At 38.4% G+C, this 25,522-nt stretch overlaps 1 protein-coding gene across 4 annotated transcripts in view; it reads left to right on the top strand.

Annotated features, from left to right (window-relative positions):
- Positions 1–15,062: 15,062 nt before the first annotated feature.
- NBEA (neurobeachin) overlaps positions 15,063–25,522 on the top strand; it is a 768,499-nt gene continuing 758,039 nt past the window's right edge. For all 4 annotated transcript variants that reach the window (XM_036747790.1, XM_036747792.1, XM_036747793.1 and 1 more), the window contains exon 1: positions 15,063–15,374. In XM_036747790.1, coding sequence (XP_036603685.1) covers positions 15,063–15,374 — 312 coding nt within the window. The remainder of the gene's footprint in view (positions 15,375–25,522) is intronic.

Here is a 25,522-nt window from a genome sequence, read left to right on the forward strand (position 1 = left end):
ATTCTCATGATGTGTTAAGCAAGCACTTTACAAATATTATCTCATTTGATCCTCACAACAACCCAAGGAACTAAGTGTTTTTATCCCCATTTTACAAATAAGGAAGCTGAGACAAACAGGGTTAGGTGACTTCCCCAAAGTCACCAACTAAGTGTTTGAGTTCAGATTTGAACTCATGTCTTCCTGACTGTAGTGCTCTATACATTGTCGCTACCAGCTGCCACTTAGAAATGCAAGTTATTAATGTAGAACATATTATTTGATATTATTATTTATATTTTTAATGAGATTTAGTGTGGTATAGTGGATCTAGGGCCAACCTTGACATTGTGAAAGCAAGCCATGTGACCACTGTTCTCTTAAATCCTAGTCCAGGGCTGTCCAACCTTAGGTTTTTATTGAAACAATAGACAATATATTTTGATTTGCCATTTTAGTGAGAGCTCTGTGGTAGCTTGGCTTCATTTACTAAAGCATTTATATAAGTTTCTATGCTTGTAGGCGGCCCTCACTGCAGGCTGCATTTTGGACAGCCCTGTGGACCTAGTCAGTAGATAGAGCAACATTTTTAACCATAATCACCTTGATGATATTGCAACATTGATGCATTATATATTCCGTTCAATGTAAACTAAATCTGGCTACAATTGTTTTAATTCAAGTAAAGGAACTAGTAGTTAAGCTATGTTCAACATAGTAATAATATAATCCTATTTATTTGATGTTGCATGTACATACATACAAGGTAGGATCAAAAGTATCTGTGTCATTATAGTTTAGACTTTCTCGTTCCCTTTTCCCCCTCTATCTTTTCACTCTGAAAGTACATCTCCACTTGTCATGTGTTAGAAAGGCAAGTGCACAGGTCTGAGAGTGGCCCCATGTACAACCTGTCATTTGATAGACCAGGATGACAGGTAAAGCCAGGGAAATACTGTAGTTTATCAGCTGGATAGATGGCACATAACAACAGTCTCAACCTAGCCAACACTTCATGAACAAGCGAAAGGTTACAAGGCTTATCAGATGTACTCTCAGCTACTGCAATACCAGGAAAACATGAATACTACTCTGATTCTGAGTAGATGACCTACAGCTTGTTGGTTGAAGACAATTGAACTTTTCTGGAAAAATTTCAGTGATTTCTTCTACAGAATCTTTTTCTTCTTCATTTTCAAGTGAGTATATTTCATCTGAAGTGATTCCCATATTGATAACCAGTCATTTTCTGCTTGAAAAAATATAGTCTATTTCATTTTTTTCATGTGTTTTGCCATTTGTTGCCCACTACATTCAGTGCCTTTCAACTTTCTTTTCAAAAGATGGATTCATGATTTAGTAGTCAGTCTACAACCAAAGGCCCAAATCAACATCAAATCAGGATAAAAATCAGAAGTTGTCTATATGTACAGCAACTGAAATACCTGTTTAAAGAAGCTTTCACTTAAAAAAAAGGGGGGGGGGAAACAAAATATAAAAATAAAAATATAAATACAATACAACAAATAAAAATATAAAATATAAAGATAAAAAATAAAAACAAAAAATTAAAAAGTAAAGACATTGACCCTATTATCATTTCCTAATAAAGTTTGAGTAGTACAAAACAATTACTAAAACAAGAAGCTTGAATCTGTCAAGCTAGCAAGTGCCTGCTCTCCTTGCTCAGTAAGTAGACACGGATACCCAAGGCAACAGTATATTCTTGTAAAACTAATTTGCAAAATGTTATGGAGAAGGAAAATGGAATATCATTTCACAATTACTGAAAAGCATTTGAGGGGAAAACAAGTGTAATAGCAGACTGGCCACTGAGACATCAATTCTTAGAGAAAATAAGACATCATTTCAGTCTAACACATGGAATTTTGGGGAGTCTTCCATGGGAAGCCTGACTAGAGGAGCCTGAATACTAAAGGGCTGGTACTGTGTAGTGATGAGTAATTTTCTGGTTGGCTTTAAAGTCAAAAGGCCTAATGACAGAGCCAGAACTGGGTTCACTTATTAAGGGACTGATATACCCCTCCCCCAGGTCTTTTAACCTTTATCTCTTTCCTGGCAGCTTTCAAGTGAAAGGGATTGCTGAGAACTGTCTTTGAGGGAGGGAGGCTCTATCACCCAGCTGCCATGTATCTGTGAAAGCAAAGCATTTCTGTTCTGTTCCTGTTGTGTCTCTTCTTTCCCGACCTTAGGTGAGTAAGCACCAAGATGACTGGTGAGATAAGAAAATCCATTCAAGGTACCACCACCAACCAAAGTCCTGGAGCTAGTAGTAACAGCACCTAAGTCTAGTGAAGGACCAGTATGGTAACCAAATGACCTGCTTGACTCAGGCCAGCAGTAGATTGACCCAGCAACCAACACACCAAGTCCTACCAAGTTAGCCCAGCTGAGCATCTATTGAACTCATTACAACTCATCTATTGTATTGAACTTATCTATTGCAACTCATCAATAGAAGTGAACTTGGTCAGGACTCTGAGAAGTAAACAAATAAAAGGCCTTCCAGGGTTAGGAAGTACCCCTTGGCCACTTGTGCACTCTATGTGGGTGCCTTTGTATTTTAAGTTTGAGCCCACTTTCCTCAGGGACCAAGTGTATGTAGAGGGGAGAGGGCAGCCATGACCTGGGAGCCTGTTTTTTCAACTTTCATTCATGATATATCTTCTTGGTAAATATACTTTCGTAGAAGCTGATTAATATCACCTAGTTAATCAATATGAGGTAGAGCACAGAGGATGAGGGCTCATGAACCATATTACTAGAAACTCCCAGCTCTTTGGGGTTACTCTTAGAATCCTGGGGGGAGAAAGAGCAAATGCCCTCTGGTAACCTAACCTACCAATTCAAGTAGGAGGTGGGAGAATCCACCCCGAGAGGGTGTTACACAAGCTTATAAAATAAAGGAACAACAAATAGATAAGATATGGAAGAGATCTGCTGGTATTCCTAGTGTTCATTTCTCATTAATGAGAACACTGGAACCACTACATTTGGATTCCACCACCTTATTACTCAAGGTATCATGTTTAGAAAGTGGCAGTAACATGTAAGAATATATAGTTGGAAAAAGTACTTGGATGTGATCCAATACATATAGAACTTTGTATTGAAGTGGCATGATCCTAAAAGACAGGAATGATTTTCTAAGATATCCCAAAGGGGCAGATTACAAAAGAAAGGAAAAGAATACAGATGCTACTAATACTTCTCACTCTGTCCCTCTCCCTGCTGCCAAAAGGGAACTATGCATACGTTGAAGTCATCCCTGGTGAACATCAGAAAGGAATAAGCAGATTTTCTCAATTTTCCACCATATCTTCTATAATACAACTTGATTGAGTTGTATAGAGTACAGAAAATGCCACTATATCTAGTATTTGACCATTTCACTCAGTAGAACAAAACTATCTTAAAATATATGTTCAAGCAAGGTATCTCCTGTACAGTTTTAAACTCATACAAGATTGCATGACGAATCAGACCACAGAGATAATTTTGTTTAAGCATTCACAGAATATCACCAGGTACTATGTGCACATAAAAAATATTTAACAGTGCCATGGAGTATGTCCTGTGTAAAGTTCAAATCAAAAAGGGATTTCCTACCAATGGTGAGTGTAAGGTTACTCAGTACTTCCTGCCTCACTTGTTCTCTCCTCTATGCTGAGAAATCTTCTTCTGAAATGGAAACTTTAAGATAGCCTGAGCTGTATCCATGATTCAGACAAGTATTATTAGACAGAAATCTCACCTTAACACTCACCATTATTCATTCTTTTCTAGTATAGAAGGTGCTCAAAAACAGGTTACAGGCTCTGCCCTCAGTGCACATCTCTATTGTAACTCATTCTTCTCTCTTGGGTCACTTTCCAAAAAGCACTGAACTTTCTCAAGTTCTCAGCCTTACGCTCACAATCAAGACCATTCTTGAACTATATTCACAATAATCACTTTCTTTCATATACTCTTCGTCTGATGGACAATTCCTAAAATTCATTGTATCTATTAAAAGTTTCACCCTCATACTCAATTCCAAACCCATTCTCAAGCTAACCACAACTTCCTTCAAAAACCTTTCTTACTCATTCTTAATGCACACACATCAGTCATCAGTTTTCCCGCCATGATGTTACACTTACTTTACCGGGGCTGGTCTCCAAACAACAGCACTTTACTTCCTAATCCCCCTAATTTCTTCCCTTTTCCTGACAGCCAAATTCCAATCACTTGTTTCCTCTTGCAGTCACTCCTTCAAGAGAGAGAAATCTTCCTGAAAAAGGAGCCCATCAGCTTGTCTTCTCTTCTCAGATCCATAGCATTACAAGTTCATTATAGTCAGGTTTTACAAATGCTTCTTATTGCAGATGACACTGCTCCTATTGCCCAGAGCATTATAGGGCCTTTTCAACAGGATCCATATTAAGTAAAAAAAATTAACCTTCTACTTAACCGTCTACACCAGAAACACAAAGTGAATTTTAAATCATGCACTGTTTAGATTAAGAGGTGGAACTTTAATGAGAAGTCCACTGAATTAGCCAAGCAACCCATAAAGCTCAAAGAGGTGTTGTAGATGAACCATGAGCTAGCCCTAGAACTGAGCAAGAGGATTGAGTTGTACTGCATTTGGGAAATTGTATACTTTTCAGTGCTCCAAGGGGCTAACTGCTATAAGAATTTTTTGTTTTTTTTATCACCAATATTTTCACAATGGTGCTGTAGGTCCATGAGTCATGGAACACTATGAGCTCAAAAGAAACAAAATTACAGGTTATTACAGATGTGTTGTGTATTTAGTAGCTTGCAGCATATTAGCAGGGATGGTATGTGGAAATTGGTATAAAATACAGCATAAAGGCTATGGGTAAGGAAAAAAATAATGTAAGCTGTCATACAGCAATAGTGAGGGATCATAGTTGGACATCCCAAGTTCCATACTGCTAATAAAGGAACCAGAGGAAGGCCTTTAGCATGTTGAGCAGATCTATGGAGGATTTACAAAAAGACATAGGTAAGATTTCCATATCATAAAAATGAAAGATTATGATATGATCCAGTTTTAGAAGTACCCTTCCTGGTGAGATCAAAATTCCATGGAATTCATCAAAGTATTTTCAGTGCAATTACATTAAAATGATAGACATCATGGCATAGTAGACACAGAGCTGGCCTCAAAGCCAGAAAATCCAAGATTTGACCCCCACTTTTGACTGACTACGTTATTCTAGGCAAGTCACTTAGGTTCTCTAGTCCTTTGGGCTACTGGCTAAGTCTAAAAGTCCTTTGCAACGATTCATAATATAGATTGATATGATGAGACCATAATATTGAATGCAGTTTAATTTTAATGAATATTATTAAAAATAATATTTGCAGTTCAGATTTTTATGAAATGAACTCCTTATGCCAGATGATTCCTAGACACTGTAACTGATGGAACAATAGTTGATATTCATATAGCAGTTTAAGGTTTACAAAGTGTTTCGCATTCATTATTTCATTTGATCTACACAATAATTCTTTCAGATAGGTACTACAGTTCCTGTAATTCCTACTTTACAAAACAGTCAGTCAATCAATATTTATTAAGTGCCTACTATGTGTCAGGCACTGTGCTAAGCACTCAGATGAGGAAAACGAGAGTTAGAAAGATTAAATGACAACTTTCTTCAAGCAGCTAATAAGTATTAGAAGAAAGATTGGAACTAGGTCTCTCTTGATTCTAAGTCCAGGGGTCTTTTTCCATTACTTCATGTTACCTCTCTGTCTGTGCTAAAATAGACCATGGGTTGGAATCCCTACACCAACTATACCAACATAGAAAACTAGATCTGGAATACATGTCTAAAACTCATTTACCTATAGGATAGTTTCACCAAATTATACCAAACATGAGAATATATTTCATTGTTAAAAATCACCTCTATCCTCATAAATAACTTTTTTTTCTGTGGGATTTGATCATCTTAATCCATTTTATACAGGGGTGTGTGTGTGTGTGTGTGTGTGATATTGGTTACAATGTAAGGTTCATGTTGGGTATCTCTGAGAAATAAGATTATGAAGGTAATCTTTTTTTTTATTTTTATTTTTTATAAATTTCTTTATTTATTTTTAGTTTACCACACACGGTTCTACATAGTTTTGAGTTCCAGTTTTTCTCCCCTCCCTCCCCCTCTCCCTCCCCAAGATGGCATGGAGTCTCATATAACTGTCATGTATAACTTTGCATTGAATTAATTTATGCACTAGTCAAGTCGTGGAGAAGAATTTTGACCAATGGAATGAATCATGAGAAAGAAGAAACAGAACCGAAAAAAAAAAAACCCAAAAACAAAAACAAAAGAGAAGCAAAAAAGGCGAGCATGTAGTGTGCCTCAGTCTGTATTCAAACTTCGCAGTTCTTTGTCTCGATGAAGATAGCATTCTCCATGGTGAGTCCCCTGGAGTTGTCCTTGCCCCTTAGGTTGCTGAGAAAAGCGCAGTTTGTCAGGGTTGGTCCTCACGGAATCCATATATCTGTGGCTGTGCACAACGTTCTCCTGGCTCTGCTCCGCTCACTCAGCATTATGTCGTGTAGGTTTTTCCAGGTTGTTATGAAGTCTGCATCATCCCCATTTCTTATGGCACAATAGTATTCCATCACCTTCATATACCACAGCTTGTTCAGCCATTCCCCAACTGATGGGCATCCCTTTGATTTCCAATTCTTGGCTACCACAAAGAGAGCTGCTATAAATATTCTTGTACATATGGGTCCTTTTCCCGCTTGCGTGGTTTCTTTGGGATACAACCCTAGAAGTGGTATTGCTGGCTCAAAGGGTATGAACATTTCTATAGCCCTTTGGGCATAGTTCCAAACCGCTCTCCAAAATGGCTGGATCAGCTCACAACTCCACCAGCAATGCAACAATGTTCCAATTTCCCCACATCCTTTCCAGCATTTGTCATTCTCCTGTTTTGTTATTTTAGCCAATCTGACAGGAGAGATGGGGTATCTAAGAGTTGTTTTGATTTGCATTTCTCTAATCAGCAGCGATCCAGAGCATTTTTCCATATGCCTGTAGATAGCTTTAATTTCTTCCTCTGAAAACTGCCTGTTCATATCCTTTGACCATTTCTCAATTGGGGAATGGCTTGTATTCCTATATATTTGGCTCAGCTCCCTGTGTATTTTATAGATGAGGCCTTTATCAGAGATACTAGTTGCAAAGATTTTCTCCCAATTTTCTGCTTCCCTCTTAATTCTTGTTGCATTGGCTTTTTTTGTACAAAAACATTTCAATTTGACATAATCAAAATTATCCATTTTGCATTTTGTAATGCTCTCTATCTCTTGTTGGGTCATGAATTCTTTTCTTTTCCATAAATCTGATAAATAGACGATTCCTTGCTCTCCCAAATTACTGCAAAAATTGTGGAGGGACTTAAATATCTGGCTATAGAATTTGGACTTTTTCCTCAAAGGCAATTAGGGGCCAATAAAGATTTTGGAACAGGGTAATGACACAGCCATAGTGATGCTTTATGGAAATTAAACTCATGGCAGTTAATGGTATGAACTATAGGATGGGCCAAATTGGGAGATGAAAAGACCAGTTGGAATGTCACATCAGTCTAGACATAGAGGGAATAAAGGCCCAGATTCTGGTGGTGAAGTGGGAATTGAAAATGATAGCTATTAGGGATATAGTAAAAGAGCCAAGTGATTGATTGGGTTTACTTACTGATTAGATTAGGAAGAAGGGGCATATGGGGTATTCAGGGAGGACTAGTACCTCTGGTATAAGAGCTTGCCTTTTTAGGACTGTTCATCTACCTTTATGGTCCACCTTCACCAACTCTCACCATGGCTCCAAGAAGTTATAGCATACACAGTGGCTACACTCCAGTAAAACCCTTGGCAGACAAGCTAGCCAGGCTAAGGGTAACTGATAGGCCTCAAATTCGTTTGTGAGTTAGGGGTGGGGGGTGAGGAGGTATCTACCCCAAGCATGTAAACACTTCCTTTGGAAGAATGGGTGTATGAGAACAGTTTGTTTCAATGGTCATCAAAGTGGCTGAAGCAGGATCTGTGGAGTCCTTAGAACTTGGTCAGACATCAACAATGCCAACGTCATCCATTGCATCCCAGGTCACTGCCAGTCTTCCCGACTTTATCTTTCCACTGGACTTCAATGAGTCTGGAAGAGAGTGTGGCTGATGACTTTGCGGAGCTCGGCCTCACTTAAATCCAGTTTATATGCATCACCCTGTGATGTCATTGGTCCTTTTAGAAAAGGAAGGATGAACAGCAGATTGGGAAGAGAAGGGTATAGGGATAAAAGCACAGTGCCTGTCACATGATAAGAAGCTAATAAATGTCTTCTCTACATATATAAATGTGATATTCAGAGATGATTCCTTGGTTTCAAGGTTGGAGAATGATGGTACCATCAACTGAAATAGAGAGATGAGGAGGAAAAAATAAGTATTGTGATTTTTAGTATGTTTGAATTTAGGGTACTGATATAACATTCAGGTGCAAACAAATTGAAATACACTTTGTATTCATTTCAACCCATCCTAAATTTACCCTGATTTCAAGGCCTAACTCAGATCCTGACTCCTCTACAAACGCTAACCTAGCAGGTAAATGAACATTAGTTCTGGAATCAGAAGGCTTGGCTTCAGATCTCAGCTCTGATGCCAGCTATCTGTGCGATCTTGGGCAAGTCACCTAATCCCCAAGTCTTAATTTCCTCATCTGTAAAATGAGGTTGGACTAGATGGCCTATGGACTATGATCCTATGACCACTTTAAATTATAATGATATTTCTTTGAATTTTTATAGGATTTAGTACTTCTACAACTCCTCTAACACTTTTATACATTATATTGTATCATTAGCAATGTTTCATCAGTCAAGAAACATTTAACCCTTACTATGCCAGACACTACTAAGCCCTGGGGATATAAAGAAAAAGTAAAAAAATCAAAACAAAAAACACCCAAAAAACCAGTCCATATATGCCAAAAGCTTACATTTTAATGGGAGAGACAACATGTACATATACTTGAGATACATACAAGGTAACTTTAGAGGAGTAGACATTAGTAGCTGGGAAACTATGAAAGGACTCTTGAGGAAAGAAGCACTTGAGCAGAATTTGAAGGAAGCCAGTTACTCTAAGAGGCTGAGGAGAGTATTGGAGATATGGGGGACAACCAAAGGCATGGAAATGAGAGATGGATTATTGTGTGCAAGGAACAGTATATAAGCCAGTACAGATGGACTCAAGAGGCTTCAGGGGAGAGTAATAAAATAAGAAGCTTGAGGAGAGAGGAGGGGATCAGATTGGGAAGAACTTTAAATGCTAAACAGAGGATTCTATATTTGAACCTAGAGTTAAGATGAGCCAATGGAGTTTATTGAGTAGGGAGAGGGTATGACATTGTCAGATCTGGGTTTTGGGAAAATCGTTTTGGCAGCTGAGTTCAGGATGAGGTGGAATAGAGAGAGACTTGAGGTAGGAAGAACTTACAGGAAATTACTGCAACAGTCCTGGCAAGAGGCAATGAGGGTTTGAACAAGACTTTGTAAGTGGAGAGAACAGGATGAATATATATATATATATATATTTTTAATGAATTCTTTTTTGTTGTTTGCTTTTTTTTTGGAGGGGGGAAGGCAGCGCAATTGGGGTTAAGTGACTTGTGCAAGGTCACACAGCTAGTGTGTCAAGTGTCTGGGGCTGGATTTGAACTCAGATCCTCCTGACTCCACGGCCAGTGCTCTACTCACTGTGCCATGTAGCTACCCCAGATGAATATATTTTTTAAAAAAATTTTTGCTGATAGGGGTGCTGCCATCAGTTTAGTTTTTAATTATTTAAAATTTTTGTTTTCAGTTCCAAATTTTCTCCCTCTTTTCAGTCCCTACCCCACCCATTCAAAAGGTAAACAACATGTGAAGTCATAAAAAACACATTTCCATATTAGTCATGTTGCCAAAAAACCGCAAGAAGAATAAAGAAAATGAAAAAAAATTATTTAATATGCACTCAGAGTTTATCAGTTCGCTTTCTTTAAAGGTGGAGTCCTTTGGAATTGTCATGTATGATATTAATCAGAGTAGCTAAGTTTTTCACAGTTTATTATTGTTACAATATTGCTGTTATGATATACAATGTTCTCCTGGTTCTGCTTATTTTACTTTGCATCAATTCATGTAAGTCTTCTCAGGTTTTTTCCTGAAAGCATCCCTAAAAGGGGATGAATATTATAGATGTTGTAGAGATAGAAATGACAAGATTTGGCTACTGCCTGGATATGTGAGACAAGGAGAAGAGGGAGTTGAGGATGACATTGATGTTGTAAATCTGGGTGAGTTGAAGGATGAGGGTACCTTGGACAAAAATAGCAAAGTTCAGAAGAAGTGTGTTGTTTTTTTTTTTTGGTGGGGAAAATATAAAGACTTTATTTTGGATATATTGAGTTTGAAATGCCTTGGAACATCCAGTTTGAAATGCTCATTAAGCAGTTGGGACTGAAGCTCAGGAGGAAGATGGGCTGGATATATAGATCTAGTAATCATCTACATATCACTCCAACTTGATTGCAAGCTTTAAGGGAAGGAACTATGTATTAAAATTCTCTGAATACACCACAACAGCTATCTTATTGCCTGGTACTATGTGGTAGAAGCTCAGAATTTGGTGACTGATTAGCATTCATATCCTAGCCATTTAATTAAAAAAGAACAGACAATATAGTTTAGAATATATGAAACACATTTATATTATGCATTAAGATAACTGTCTTAATGTCTGAAAATGTAGGTTTGTCGATTGATTGATGGAGTGGGTAATTGTTAAAGAAATTATTTCCAAGAATGTCACAGGTGGCTCCTGTAATTGGAAATGCAAAAACAAATCTTCCCCTCAAAATGACATTGTTAACTGGTATTTTAACTTTCCAATGTAGTTAAAACATTTATGCAAAATAAAATAATTGAAATATATTAAACTCTTACAAATTTCTATTAATGGCAGGGAAAAGAGGTATAGAGAATCTTCTACAGGTCACTCATAATTTGTAAATTGTTCTTACTTGATTTTGGAATATGTTTTGACACTTACATTTTAATATGGGTGTTTTTAATCTTCTGGGAATCCACTTCAAAGAAAACGAAGGCACACAGTAAACTCCTGGCTCAGGAAGGGTTGGGAGCCCTCTAGCTTCCCATTTTAACCTCTGCTCAATTCCTCTAGTAGCTCATCCAGTGCTCAGTTTCTCTCAGTATCAAAGCATTAGAACAATGAAAGTTTTGCCTTTTCTTAAAACTTTCCCATAATGGAACCAATGGTTAAACATGTATGAATGTACATACGTGTGTATATATGTATACACATACATACATATCTGTTACATATATTTAAATCAAAGTAAATAGAAGTAGCTGAAGTGTCAACCAAGAAGTGATTATGCTAATTGTGTGTCTTACTCATTACCTGAAAGGAGATAACTACACTGTTAAGTTTTTATGTTGAACAATAGTTAACTATAAATAAACCTGAATATAGCCAGAAGTTCATTTATGGATAATTAAGAGTTGACTATAGTTTCAAATAATTTTCTAATTGACTTCCTCCCACTTTAACGGATATCTGAAAATTTATGTTAAAACAAAACTTCACAATTCATATTTTACATAAATTTGGTATGATAATTTTTAGTAAATGGTCATTAAAATTAACATTAAAACTCTTTTACTATTTCTTTCATGTTGTATAAAAGCACAATATTTAGACTATCTATCCAGGAGTAGCCCCCCACTTTCAAATTGAGGTTAGTCAATTCTAGAGATTTTTAAATGATCATGTTGGTGATCTCTATTAATGCACTTAATTAAATTAAATAATTCTAACTATTTCATTACTGTATTAATGCAAAGTATCTTAAAGTTTCTTTTAATGTCTTAAATGTACCTTTCTAGGCCATGCTTTTAATGAAAATACTTAAACTTTGGGTATACCTCTCAGTATGAGGATATAAACTCGATACCTACTCCCTCCCCCCACCTCCCACTTAAAATGCATTGCAAATAGCCGGGAAATTTTCTTCTGACTAATATGTAGCTTATATAGACTGTACTCTTCATATGCTTGTGAATGATCTTGATGACATATAATAGAATGAAGATTTCAATATAATTATAATTGGTCTATCATGATTCCACTGAGATTACAGTGACCATCTCCTTTATTAGAGGGTTCATTTAAATGTCTCTGGAATTAAAAGAGGTATGGAAAACACCTGGATTTTGAAATCCTGACAGTTTTGTTCTACTCCTCTCTGAAAAATACAATGAAAAGACTAAGGGGAAAAGCAAAACTTTCAGTAATGTTACATTACTTATACCAAAAAAGCAGTCTAGTTTTGGCTTTCATTTCCTAAATATCCTGTGGGAGTTAGGGGGAGGGTGGTGTCTAAAACCAGCAAGTATTATCATTTCCTGACATGCATATGAACAGCAGGGTGAATTGAAGATTATCTTTTAGTTTATATTTACTCATTTTAAAATATATGTTATTTTCAATTTATGAGTGGAGGTTGAGTATCTGAAAATAAAGTTGTCAATGAATAAATTGAGACAAGATGCTGTAGATATGTGTAAACTTTGATAGGATTCCTAAATATAGTAGGTCTTGGTTTTCATTCTTTGTGGTCTTGGATTCTGTAGTTTTTCCCTTCTTTCATATTTAATTTTCAACCATATTAGTTTTATAACAGTGTTTGGTGCATTCTTAAAATGATGTACATATGAATATTTCTTTCAGAAGACTTAATATTTATGAGTCAATAAAATAAATTTACCTCAATAAAAGATTTCCTTCATGCCCCTGTGCCCCGCCCCTTCCCCCCCCCCCCCTCCAATACGGTGAAATTCTCTTACAACTGTGGTTTGGAAAACAGGAGAAAGAGCTCTTCAGATTAGCACAATATCTCGCACATAGTAGGTACTTATTAAATATTTTTGTTGAATTAGAACTCCCTGTGGTATATGATGCTTTTGTTGTTAAATATACATATGTTCTGTGGGATATAATTTGCCCAGTGGTTTATCTGAATCTCTGTGATAGAGGGTTTAACTTATAATGGATTTCTTGTATTTTTCAGTGGACATGATGTTAACTCTAACATGATCAATTGTGATGATAGGATCAAATGGTCTAATAGGATCATATTGGATCAATATCACTTTAATAGGATTAAGTGAGATAATATCTGTGAGGTGCTTATTAACACATGGCTGGCATATAGTTGGTGCTTAATAAATGCTTATTCCCTTCATTCATAATATCCACTGATTCAGCTAAAAACAATATATACCTCCTATTTCACAATAAGTATCATTACTGATCTTATAAAATATATGTTGAAGAGGACTCAAAGAGCAAGAATGTTAGCAAAAGGATCGTTTTTGTTCTACTGTTACTTCATTTTGATAGGAAAAACTGCAGTCGTACCTGTTCAGTCTTAATTACAGACCTACAGCAAGAATTATATTTCAAAGCTCATTTGTTAAAATAGATGACTTTTGCTTGTGCCTGTAAGATTTACTTCTTTTCAGAAGTATAACTTTATCCCAACCCTAGGGCTAGAGTGGGAATCAGTAATATTTTCATATTATTTCAAAGTCTCTGTACTGTGTACATCTCGAGGCATCATTAATCTGCAGTTCACAAGAGGGAAGTTAAGAAAATATTTTAAAGCAAAGCTTTGCTCTCATCAAACCACTCTAGGGTGTTATGTGACTACATCCTCACCGGCTAGAGGACAACCGCAAGAACTATTTGTTGTTCAGAATTCTATACAGAATGGGTTACCTTGTGACAAGTTCTATTTTAAGTTGCTCGCGTGTGTGCAGGTGTCAGCCTCTTTTAAAGCCATAGAAAATACCTATTAGACTCCATCTATATTCTTCCTCCTGACAATGCAGGATTGTTCCCCACGGTATGTCAGTTTCTGCTTTGCCCAGCCAGTTTTCCTCTTGGGAAGTTGCAGGGAGGGTGGGCGAGGGAGGGATGATGAAGAGGAGCAGAAAGAGGTGTCCTGCCACTCCCTAGCCTTCTTGGGCACCCAGAAACGACAGAAGCAGCAGGAGATGCAACCCTGATAATGGTGCATCCTCTTCCTCCTAGCAAGAGGATGTTAAAGGGAGGCTACAGAGAAGGCAAACTACACGCTGTGTGTCTTTCCCTAAAGGGAAATTTTACCCTCAAGGGAATTCTAAATGGAAGCCAATACCCGCCCCTCCCCTGCCAGATAGCCCTAGTACTGGCAGCAGTCCCTGTGCACCTGCTCACCTGCCCATCCGTTTTGTGTGGTTAGGGGAGGGATGAAGGGTGCTGGTGCTCGGGTGGTGTGCTTGTGGTGGGGGTGGTAAGGAGAGGAGGGCAGGACCGGGGAGGGGGCTGCTCCTAGGGCTCCGCCCCCTGGTGGCTCTGCGCAGGCGTAGCGGCCGCTACTGCAGGCAGGGGGCGGCAACATGGCGGAGTGAACGGCGGCGTCGGGGCTTCACAACAACAGCGGCAGCGGCAGCGGCGGCGGCGGCGGCGGCGGTGGGGACTACGGTAGCGTCCGGAGCGGCGGCCACCGCTTCAGAACCGGCCAGCGTCCGCTGCCTGCGTCTCCTGCTACCCCCTCACCTCCTCCTCGGCTGGCGACGGCTCCTTCGGAGCCCCAGCAGCATCCCCGCGGGGGGGCGGGCCGGGTCGAGCCGGACCGAGAGAGAGGCGGGCACCGTTGCTAGCCGGGCAGCCGCGGCGGCGGCGGAGAATCACTCCGGGATCAGCTCTTCGCCGCCGCCCGCGCGCGCTCCCAGGCTCGGGCTCCGCAGCCACCCGGGCTGCCCTGGCCGACGCCGCGGCGCGGCGCTGGTGGATGCTGGGGCTCGGCGGCCGGGGGCGGGGGGGCGGGGGCTGAGCCAGGTATAACGGTACCAGCGGTGGTGGCGGCAGCGCCTCCTCCCTTCTCCTCCTCCTCATCCTCCTCCTCCGCGGGAGAGGGTTAAATGGCGAGCGAGAAGCCGGGGCCCGGGCCGGGGCCGGAGCCTCAGCCTGCTGGGCTCATCGCCGTCGGGGCCGGAGCCGGAGGTGGCCCTGGAGGCGGCGGCGGCAGCAGCTGCGGCGGCGGCGGCGGCGGGGTTAGTGGTTTGGGGGAGCTGAGAGGGGCGTCCGGCTCCGGCTCCATGGTGCTCCCCGCGGGGATGATTAATCCATCGGTTCCGATCCGCAACATCCGGATGAAATTCGCCGTGTTGATTGGACTCATACAGGTCGGGGAGGTCAGCAACCGGGACATCGTGGAGACGGTGCTCAACCTGGTAAGAGAAATGGGCATGTGTCTCTGGGAATATCTCTCCACTAACTCCCTACACACCCACCCCATCTTCCACTCCCCCGCTCGCCCCCTCCCCCCGCCGTATAACACGCATCACGTCTCCCGGAGCCCAGATCGTCCAGCCTGTATCGCCCAGTGGGTGATCCATATGTACTCCGAGCTGCACCCTGTCCCCTCCCTGTCCCCTCCTGCGATTTGAGTACAGTGTCCAACTTAACACTGCTTGGTACCACTAAGTGTGATCACGAGTGGCTATGAGAAATACTGATCGTTGTAGGGTTCTCTTGGGCCCCAGAGTTTGGTTACTCGCTGAGAGAGAGGGTGCGTTGTCTTTTGGGTTCTTTCCCCTAGGCATTTTAAAATTGTATCTAGTGTTGCTCCCTGAAGATGAAGGTTTGTCTTCAGAAGCCGAAATTCCTTGGTGTTGGAGGAATGTGACAAGCATTAAGCTTTAGTTGGGTGTGATGTTTTCCAGTGAAGAGGAAAAGAAGATGCGGATTTGCATCTATCCTAAAGTGTCTCATCATCATATTAACATATGATGGAGACTTATGATTTTTTTTTCCTCTGTCCTCACACCTTCTCCCCCATCCCCCTGAGTTTATTTCTTGCCTATAATTTGTATATACTATTGGTTTGAAATTGAAGTATCAGGGGTATTGAAATAGAACAGGTTTGTTTAAATGGCCATTGTGTTTAGAGACCATGGCGTGTTTGTAAAGACTAAGAGGAAAATATTAAATGTAGTCTTTTTTGGGTGTTTTTTTTTTTTTTCCGTGGTAAGGAGTTACTGCAGGACTGTGTATGACTTAATGTTTTGCGCTAACCACGAGAAAGGCAGGGAAACCTGCAAGATGTCATAGGAAATAAGAAAAATGGATTTATAAATGAATTCTTAAACTACAATTTCTGTTTCTTGTGAATGCAATTTTTACTGCAGCATAGCCTTTGAAGCAATTCAATCTACAATATTCAGCCTAATGTATGTAATATAGAGTGAGAAAGCATGGCTTAAAACTCAGTGGCAATCAGTTGTCTATTGTATGTAGTGTGGAGTCATGAGAATTTTACAGTATACTTTTAAGGATACTTTAAAACTTCACTATTCTGTGCATTTTATTTTTTTTTAAAGAAACAAAAGTAAGTAGATTGAGTTAGAATTCTCTTTGGTATTTGAATGTAATGTGCTTTTTTAATATTAATCAATTGTTTGCATTTGACCTAATGGAAAGCTGAAAGAAAGAACTGCAGGTACAGTCGTGTGGTGTTGAAAGGACATATATTTTACTGTTTATTTCTCAAATGCACAGAAAGGTTAAAACTGATTGCTAGTTTGGTGATTGTGTTTAATTCTAAAGATGAGAGAGCTCTCCTTAGAAGTTTCCCTTTTCATGGATTTTCTATTACTGTTTCTAAGTCAGATGTCTATTTTCATAAAATAAGCCTTCAAATAAATTACTCCACAAACATTCTAAGTTAGAGGAAGCTCACCATTTTGTGATATACAGTCCTATTCTTTCCAAAAAGTAATAGAGATACAGTTAATCTTTATTTTAACTACCTATTAATAGGGGTTTTAGTGGTTGATCATTTTATTTTCTCCTAAATTGGAAAAAAAGATTTAAATCTTAAAATGTTTATATGTTAGCAGTTCTTCAGCTACAAATTGGAATCAACATGAGTTATATCTTTCCTTTAATTTTTTAATATGATAAACAACCCTTTTAAAAAATTTTTTATGCTTTTAGGGTATGTGTTTTTAAGCCATTTTTAGTTGTGTGAACTTAGGCACTTGTATTAATAGGTTGGTATCAGGTAAAAGCATTAAAGCTTTAACAAACTGGGTACTGATCTAAATGTGGAAACCAGTTGAGAAGCTGTTGCAATAGCAGTGTATGCTAGATCAGTCATTGCCTAACAGATGGGCTTCATAGATGTACAATGAATTAAGAAAGAGAATGAAATAATTACTTGATCTAAAAAGATAATTTACTGTTATTGAAGTGAAAATCTTCTGTGAAGTTTCAACATGCAAACATTTAAAAGTTTAAACTATCCAAACCACTTTAGACTTAAATTTGAAGTTAGAAACAAGGAGATTAAAAACTAAAATGGTCCATCCCTAAATCAACTGAAGGCTTTGTTACTGCATTATTGATTTCTGGAATAAAGACTTTTGGCGGATTTTTCTGCATTTTTATGAAGAATGATTTTTTTGACTGTAACATTGGAGAAAATAATTGATTATGTTTATCATTTATGATTTTATTTAGTGGCATATGAATTGATCTTTGGAAGCATTGCCCTGTTTTAACTTTGAGGTGAACCCTTTAAGTCAAGCTAAGTATTTGGGATTGCCTTGTAAGGCAGTGAGTGTTATTGATAATTATGTAATCTTAATTCTAGTTATTCTATGAGTTATGATGAAGCACATTTAAGGATTCTGTTTCTGTGGCTCAGATTTTTTCAACCAAGTAAAAATATTTTAAATGTTTCCTTCCATTTACAGTTTAATTTCTTAAGGCCAATCCCAGTACAAGAGAGAGTAAAAGGCACTTACTCTAGAAATACCTAAGTAACAGTATGAAAAGGATTGTATGGTAATGAAGATCAAAGTCACTATGTTAGAGATAGTAAGCAACAAAGACTAGACTTTTTTTTTTTAATTTGAGGGTTTCTAATTTATAAAGTAGTTTTCATGATAAACATCTTTGATAGTCACCTTCTCTACCTTATTTTCCCATCTGTAAAAAGGGGAAAGTCACAGAACGTTAGGGTTGGAAGGGACCTAAGGGATCATCTAGTCCAGCACCTTCATTTTACTGACCTTAGAGATGTCAAGTGACTTTTCTGAGTCAGGTAACCACTTGACTCTGACAGAGCTGGGATTTGAATCTAGCCCTCCTTATTTGGATAAATAAAAGTAAAAGAATGTCTTTTGTCATGTCTATGGATGAAGTTGGCAGTCTTATGCCTGGTAGGGATGAGAATCTTTTCTTCTCCAGAGATTGGAAAAGGAGTTGATGAGAATCATAACCAAGATGATAGAACTTACCAAGCTATACCCAGCACATTAAGAAAAAATGAGTTGTGTTAATTAAACATACTTCAAGGATCCTTAATATCACTGATATGTGGGAATTCCTTTTACCATTTCAGATTACATCTCTTCCATAACTTAATATGTAATAGTTTTTGAGAATTACTGTGAGTAAAAAATTCATTTCCCTGAAGCCAACTTAGTGATTAGGCTCTCTATGTTTAGGCTGGTTCTTAGACAGCAAATATACAGTTCCCTCACCACGTCTCTCTCTACTCAAAGCCTTTCTTGCGTAGAATCTTCCATATCTAACTTGTGCTCTGCTGGCATAGCCTTTAAGAACCCAGAGTAAGCTGCATGTTATAAGGAGTAGGACTTTAGTGGAGTATATGCATTTTTGTTTATATTAAATTTGCCTGAAGAATCTAATTTTAAGTTTAATGTTGGAAGATTAATAAATTGATAATAAAAATTGCAATGGAAAATAAAGTGTACTGCTTAAAATGGTTCTAGTTTTGCTTCTAATAGAAGTATTTGAATTCTGGATATCAAGAAAAAACTTTCTTAAGATATGGCTTCTCAGTTACTCAGGTATTGAATCTATAATCTCATAGATTGGATGCAGATAATAGCTCATTAATAACGACTGTTTGACTCTTCCCTCACCTCCATAAGTTTTCCACTCGCTGTCCATCCTATGGTCAGTAGACTTTCCTTGCTTTTTCTTGACATTGTAAGAATACCAGGAGTATACTCCATTGCTCTTTGGCTTATATGGGGGGAGCTATTTAGGTTGAGTTATAAGAGTTCCTGCTGAAAAAAGAATTTTATCTTAGTGTTTGGGATTAGAGAAGAGCAGAGGTTACTGCCTTGAGAAACGGTTTTTTTAAAATTCATATTTTCACATTGTAATGCTGTGCAACAGAATTTGTTCTTAAATTCAATTCTACAAGTTGTTTAGTCATTTTTCAGTTGTGTCTGACTCTTCATGACCCCTTTGGGGTTTTCTTGGCAAAGATACTGGAGTCGTTTGCCATTTTCTTTTCTAGCTCATTTTACAGATGAGGAAACTGAGGCAACCAGGGTGAAGTGACTTGCCCAGGGTCACACACCTAATAAGTGTATGGAGCCAGATTTGAACTCAGGAAGATGAGTTTTCCTGACTCCAGACCCTGCATTCTATTCACTGTACTACCTATTAAGCACTTACTCTGTTATATGTAAGGCACCCTGCTAGATGATAAGGATACAAAGATGAAAATGAAACTTTCCCTGCCCTTAGGGAGTTAATCCTCTACTGGTGAGAAACACTTATAATGAGTAAATACCTAAGCCATACCTTTTGAGTGGTTATATCTCATGACTGAAAATGCACTTCCTCCCTGCCTCTGCCTTCTGGCCTTTTCCTGACCTCTCCACTGTACCTTCCTTCTGCAGTTATCATCCATCTATTCTGAATATATCTTGTATACACACAACTGTTTCCTCCATTAGAATGTGAACTCTTTAAAGGCAAGAACTGTGTTTTTGCCTCTCTTTGTTCCTAGCTCATAGCACGGTGCTTTACACATAGTGTTTAATAAATTCTAGTTTACTGACATTAATTTCTGGGCAGTGGGAAGATCGTTAATAAACTCAGGGAGCAGAAGAGATCTTATGTAAGAAGTGACATTTGAGCTGAACTTTAAAGGGATCTAGAGATGAGGAAAGCAGAGTATTCATGTCTCCTTTTCTGGAGTGTCATTCATTGCATGTTCACTATCAGTGGGTATACCCCCAAAAGCTCTGTTCTGGGCTTTCTCTCTTTATACTGTTTTGGTGACCTCATCTGCTCCCAGAGGTTTAATTATCACTAAGCAGATGACTTCACAATTTGTATACTATCCATTCATTCTCTTGTGCTTCAGTTCCATATTACTATCTACATATTGGACACTGAACTGGACAAATTACAGACACTTCAAATTCAACATGTCCAAAACTGAAATCACTATCCCTAACCCCGCCCCGCCCCCCCCCCCCTTCTTCTGAACTCCCCTATTTCTGTCGAGGGCACCATTCTTCCAGTTAACCTAGGTTTGCAGTCCTGTCGTTCGTGATGCCTCACTTACTCTGCCATCACTTGCTAAATTTGTTATTTCAACCTCTATACCATCTCTTGTGTCCATCCCCCTTTTTCTAATTACATAGTTACCAGTCAAATCCAAGTCTTCATTCCCTCTCACCTGGGCTATTGTGAGAGTCTTCTGTTTGGTCTCCCTGTCTCATATCTATTTCTACTCTAATATGCTCTCCACTTAGCTAATTTTCCTGAAGTACTGCTCTGACCATATTGCCTCCCTACTCTGTAAACTCTAGTGACTCTATTACATTGGAACAAAATATTTACTCTTCTAGTTTGTATTCAAAGACCTTCACAACCTGGTACAACCTACTTTTCTATCCTTACTACATTATTACTCCCCTTCCTGCACTTTAGGGCCCACTCTAGCCATACTTAGCCATACTGACCTTCTTACTTGTGTAGACTCATCATCTCCTTTGTCTGTTCCTAGCTGTAGGATGTTTCTCATGTCTGTAATGTACTCTGTCTTTACCTCTGTCTCTTGAAAATTACTAGGGTCCTTCAAGATTCAGGTTTCTACATGAAGGCTTTCTTCATTTCCTCTCCTCCACCTCCATTCCCAGTAGCTAGTGCCTGTCTCTTTAGGAACCACTGCTCCCCTCCCCTCCTTGCCTTATATTCATTGTGTATATACCTCTATACTTAACAGTGAGCCTAAATTCCACCCCCCCCCCCATATAACATTGAAGACCCAGATTTCTCAATTGAACCCATCAGGCAAAGGTTTAAACCTTTCAACAGGTGTTTTAGCAGTTTGGCAGTAGAGAGATGCTTTGACCATTGGATGACATAAAATGAATACACATAAGTAATCTGTTGAGATTTATAAAAAAACTCAGAAACATCTCTGGACCTCTGTATATTATGTATGGCAAACCAGTTCTAGATGGATATTCTGGGATCAGTGAGTCCAGGGAATTGTGTGTATGTGTGTGGGAGAGACAGGGGTTGGGGAGGGGAGAGAGTCCAGTGAGGATAAATTTTTCTCTCCTCCTACCTTCTGGACCATTGACCAAGTGATTATCTTACGAATTTAGGTCAAAGATCTGGAATTCTATTGACAACAATAGCAGTGACTCCCAGGAAACAGTGGCTGTTTGCAGTGCTTTCATCTGAAGTTGAGAGAAACGCTAAGGACAAACTAGCATATCCAGAAAGCTTCTGGACTCTACAAGGACACTGATCCTTACATCTTTGCAGAGAACTATATCTAAAGGAAGCTGTATGAGTTTCTCCATAAAGGGAGAAAATTTCTAATAATCAGGAACTGTGAGTTTACCCCTGTACACAAGAGCTCTAAGTTTGAGACCACTCTCCCCAGGGAATCTTGTGTGTCTACATGTTTATTTTATAAAAAAGCAAATTAAAAGGCATTTTAAGAAAGTATATTTATATTTGGGTATAACTTTTCCCCTTTAAAAATTTTTTGCTTATGTTTGAATAACTGAAACAATTTTTATTTTTTTAGATACTTAGAATTTTGTGAAGAAAATAGGCAGTTTGAGTTTGAATTAGGTGAGTTTTAATAAAAGTAGATATTGTTGCATTCTGGATGGAAGTATAGAATAATAAAACTATTTAAGTTGAAACATAAATGGCTTCATGGTTTACATTTAAGCATTTTCATAGTATATTTTGTTAGTGGGTTTGACAGTATTACCAAGGGATGCTTAATGGGAGGGCCTAGTTGTTTTCTGTTATTTTAGCTTTGAAAAATACTTCAGAAGGCCAAAAACTGGAATTAGGCTAAAAATTTTCGGATAGGCAAGAATGAACAATGAAGGGGGGGGTGTGGTTTTAATTCCCTTGTTTCAAATCCTAATTTTCCCTTAACAAAATATTATGAATCGGGTTATCCCGTACTTATACTTCATGACTTTTAAAATATGTTCATCATTGCCCTTCTAGGAAAACCACTCTACAGATATTCTTTACTTCCATTATGTATTTATTGAGTTGTAGTGATGTAGTTCTTGAAATATCCAGGGTATTGTATGAGAGTAACATTATAGGATCATAGATTTAGAGCTGGAAGGGACTTTGGAGATAATTAGGCTTAGTCACCACTTTTTACAGTTTAAGAAGGTGAGTCCCAGAGAAGTCAAATGACTTTCCCAGAATTTGATGATGACCATCCTTTGTGGTGATGATTAGCACATTTTTGTCGTGGCACAATGACTGTCTTCAGGGGAAAGTCTTTTAAGCACTCCTAGGTCTCCTTCTTGAATTATAACTGATAGCTCAAAGTGATCTAATTTTTAAGTATTGTTTTTAATTATTCCTCCCCCATATTCATTATCAACACTTGCCCATGTTGGCATTCTTCTCCCAATTTTTAGACTAATCCCAGTTTTTGGCTTTATGATATTTTCATATTATTTACCTCCTTGTAATTTCACTACTTAGAATGATTTGTCATTGGGAAAAGTAAAATTTCAGAATTTTTCCTTCTTGATCATTCATGAGAATACTAAGTGATTTCCAACAGTAATATTTTTGAGACTCAGCGTTAATATTTTCTCATTCAGAGAAGTTCCTATTCATCTTTACCTCTTCTTTGGAAATGTTAAGGTAGTATAGGGAAAAGATAAAAAGGAAGCACAGAAACATAGAACTGTTGTAATGTTGTGTGAAGTCTGTTTATTCTTCATCAGTCACCATTTAATAAGTGCCTGCCATGTGCTAAGAACTGTGCTAGGATCTGGTGTATGAAGATAAAAAAATGAAACTTCTGATTTTTAAAGGTACTTATGTTATATTAGGAATAGACATCATATACATAAATAAATATATAGAAAATGAAGGACCTTTTTTGGGGCGGGTGGAAAGAAGTTGGTAGCAATTGGAAAGATCTGAAAAGGCTTCAATGTAGAATATGAGGACAGAGTTTTGAAGGAAATGGATTTTGAGAGGTGAAAATGAGGTGGGGGTGCATGTGAGGCATTGGGATGGGGTGGTGGTGGTGGTGGTGGAACAGCCAGTGCAAAGGTGAAGAGATGAGAGATAGTATGAGAAGTCTGTCTGTATGTATTGATCAGTAGAATGTAAGCTCCTTGAGGGCAGGGAATTTTTTTTTTCTTTGTGTCCTCAGCACCTAACACAGTACTTGGCGCACAGTAGGTATTTAATAAATGTTTGTTGATTATCTTTTTCAAATCTGCATTACTTAGTTTTCTGTGCTACCACATTAGTCTCTTCAGACTTCTGGTTTTTTTTTTTTTTCTCCTCTTCAGAATTGTTTCCTTTTTTGTTTTTAGAACCTCATTGTTAAGAGTTTCTGGTCCTTCCTTGGATTACTTGTAGAATTTTAGTCATTACATACCACTTACCCTTCTCCTAAACTATTTGAAGTTTGTTCTCCCAAAATGTAGGCCTTGGTATCTCTATTTAAAGGAAATTAGGTAGGGAAAAGGTGGAGGGGGAAGAAGAGGTAGCATTGTATAGTAAGATGGTATACTCACATGAGGAAATAAGGAAGCATGATAGAGAAGACAAGGATAAAGATCAGCGGAAGATGACTACATGCCACATTCCTCACCAAACTGTGGGAATGAGTGACCAAGATTCTCAATTCTCCAATGACCATTTCCTCCTTGTTAATGAAGGTTGGCTTCAGAATATGTTTTTTTTCTGTTTGGTTTCTTCACCTTTTGAAGATGAAGTCTTTATCATGAAGACAACTTAAGAAATTAGTAGCTGCTCTGTATTTGGCAGAAAAAGCAATCTAGCAGATGTTCATGTAATTGAAGTCTTCCTATTACTGAGGTCATTACTCCTCTAAGTTTCTCTTACCATATAGTATACTAGCTATATTTGTTGTTGTTTCAGTTGTAACTGACTCTTTGTGACCTCATTTGGGCTTTTCTTGGTGGAGATATTGGAGTGGTTTGACATTTCTTTTTCCAGATCATTTTACAGGTGAGGAAGCTGAGACAAACAGGGTTATTTGACTCGCCCAAGGTCTCACAACTAGTACATGTCTGAGGCCAGATTTGAACTCAGGGCTTCCTGATTGCAGGCCCTGTGCTCTATTCACTTCGCCACAGCTTCCCTATGTTAGATATTAGAACATAGTTTATTACAGCATACTTTGGTGCTAGCTGTGCTAGCCCCACTAATGTTTTATCTTCTATTGATCTTCACTCCTAGTCTTCATATCATGCGTCCTTTCTCTAGTTCTGGATTTCTTCAGATGAATTTACTTTCTTAATATATAATGCTATTTTATCTCTTCTCCCCCTCCTTTTTACTTACCCAGTTTCTTTTAAATAGAGTATACCAGTTCAGAATCATATTTCAGTCATACGTCCTAGTGACATGTGTTTTAGTGAATCAGGCTTTTTGGTTTAGCTTCCTTGTAACCTAAACTGTGCAAATAGACATTTGAAGCAGTGGGCTTTTTATTTTACCAAGCTTCAGTCTTGGATTTTCCTATCAACCCAGATGTCTTAGTTGGTATTTCTTTTTTTTATGTTTGTAGCACAAGTCTCTATTTCATGTAGCTTAGATAAACATTCTGAAGTGGCTAGGTGGCACAATGGGTAGAGTGCTGGACCTGGAGTTAGTAAGTTTTGAGTTTGAAATCAAGCTGAGACATTTTTTAGTTGTGTGACCTTGGACAAGTCAAATAAACTTTGCCTCAGTTCTTCAACTGCAAAATGAAGATAATAATAGCACCTCCATTCTGTGATTATTGTGAGGATAAAATGAGATAACATATATAGAATCTTTTGTAAACCTCAAAGCATTATGAAACCGATAAGCTATTATTATTTCTCCCTTTTTAATCCTTTTAAATTTAAAGGCCTTTTGATGAGCATTTTAGGCAAATATATCTTGCCCATTCTATGTGACTCTTGGCCATATCTACCCTAAGTTCACCACAGGGTGCCACCCAACCTACTAAGGGGCCCTCCTCAGCTTTTTTGGTAGTGAAAGGATACCAGTGGATCACATCAGCTGTCTA

The sequence above is a fragment of the Trichosurus vulpecula genome, chromosome 2 (assembly GCF_011100635.1).
Source record: "Trichosurus vulpecula isolate mTriVul1 chromosome 2, mTriVul1.pri, whole genome shotgun sequence".
NCBI lineage: Eukaryota > Metazoa > Chordata > Mammalia > Diprotodontia > Phalangeridae > Trichosurus > Trichosurus vulpecula.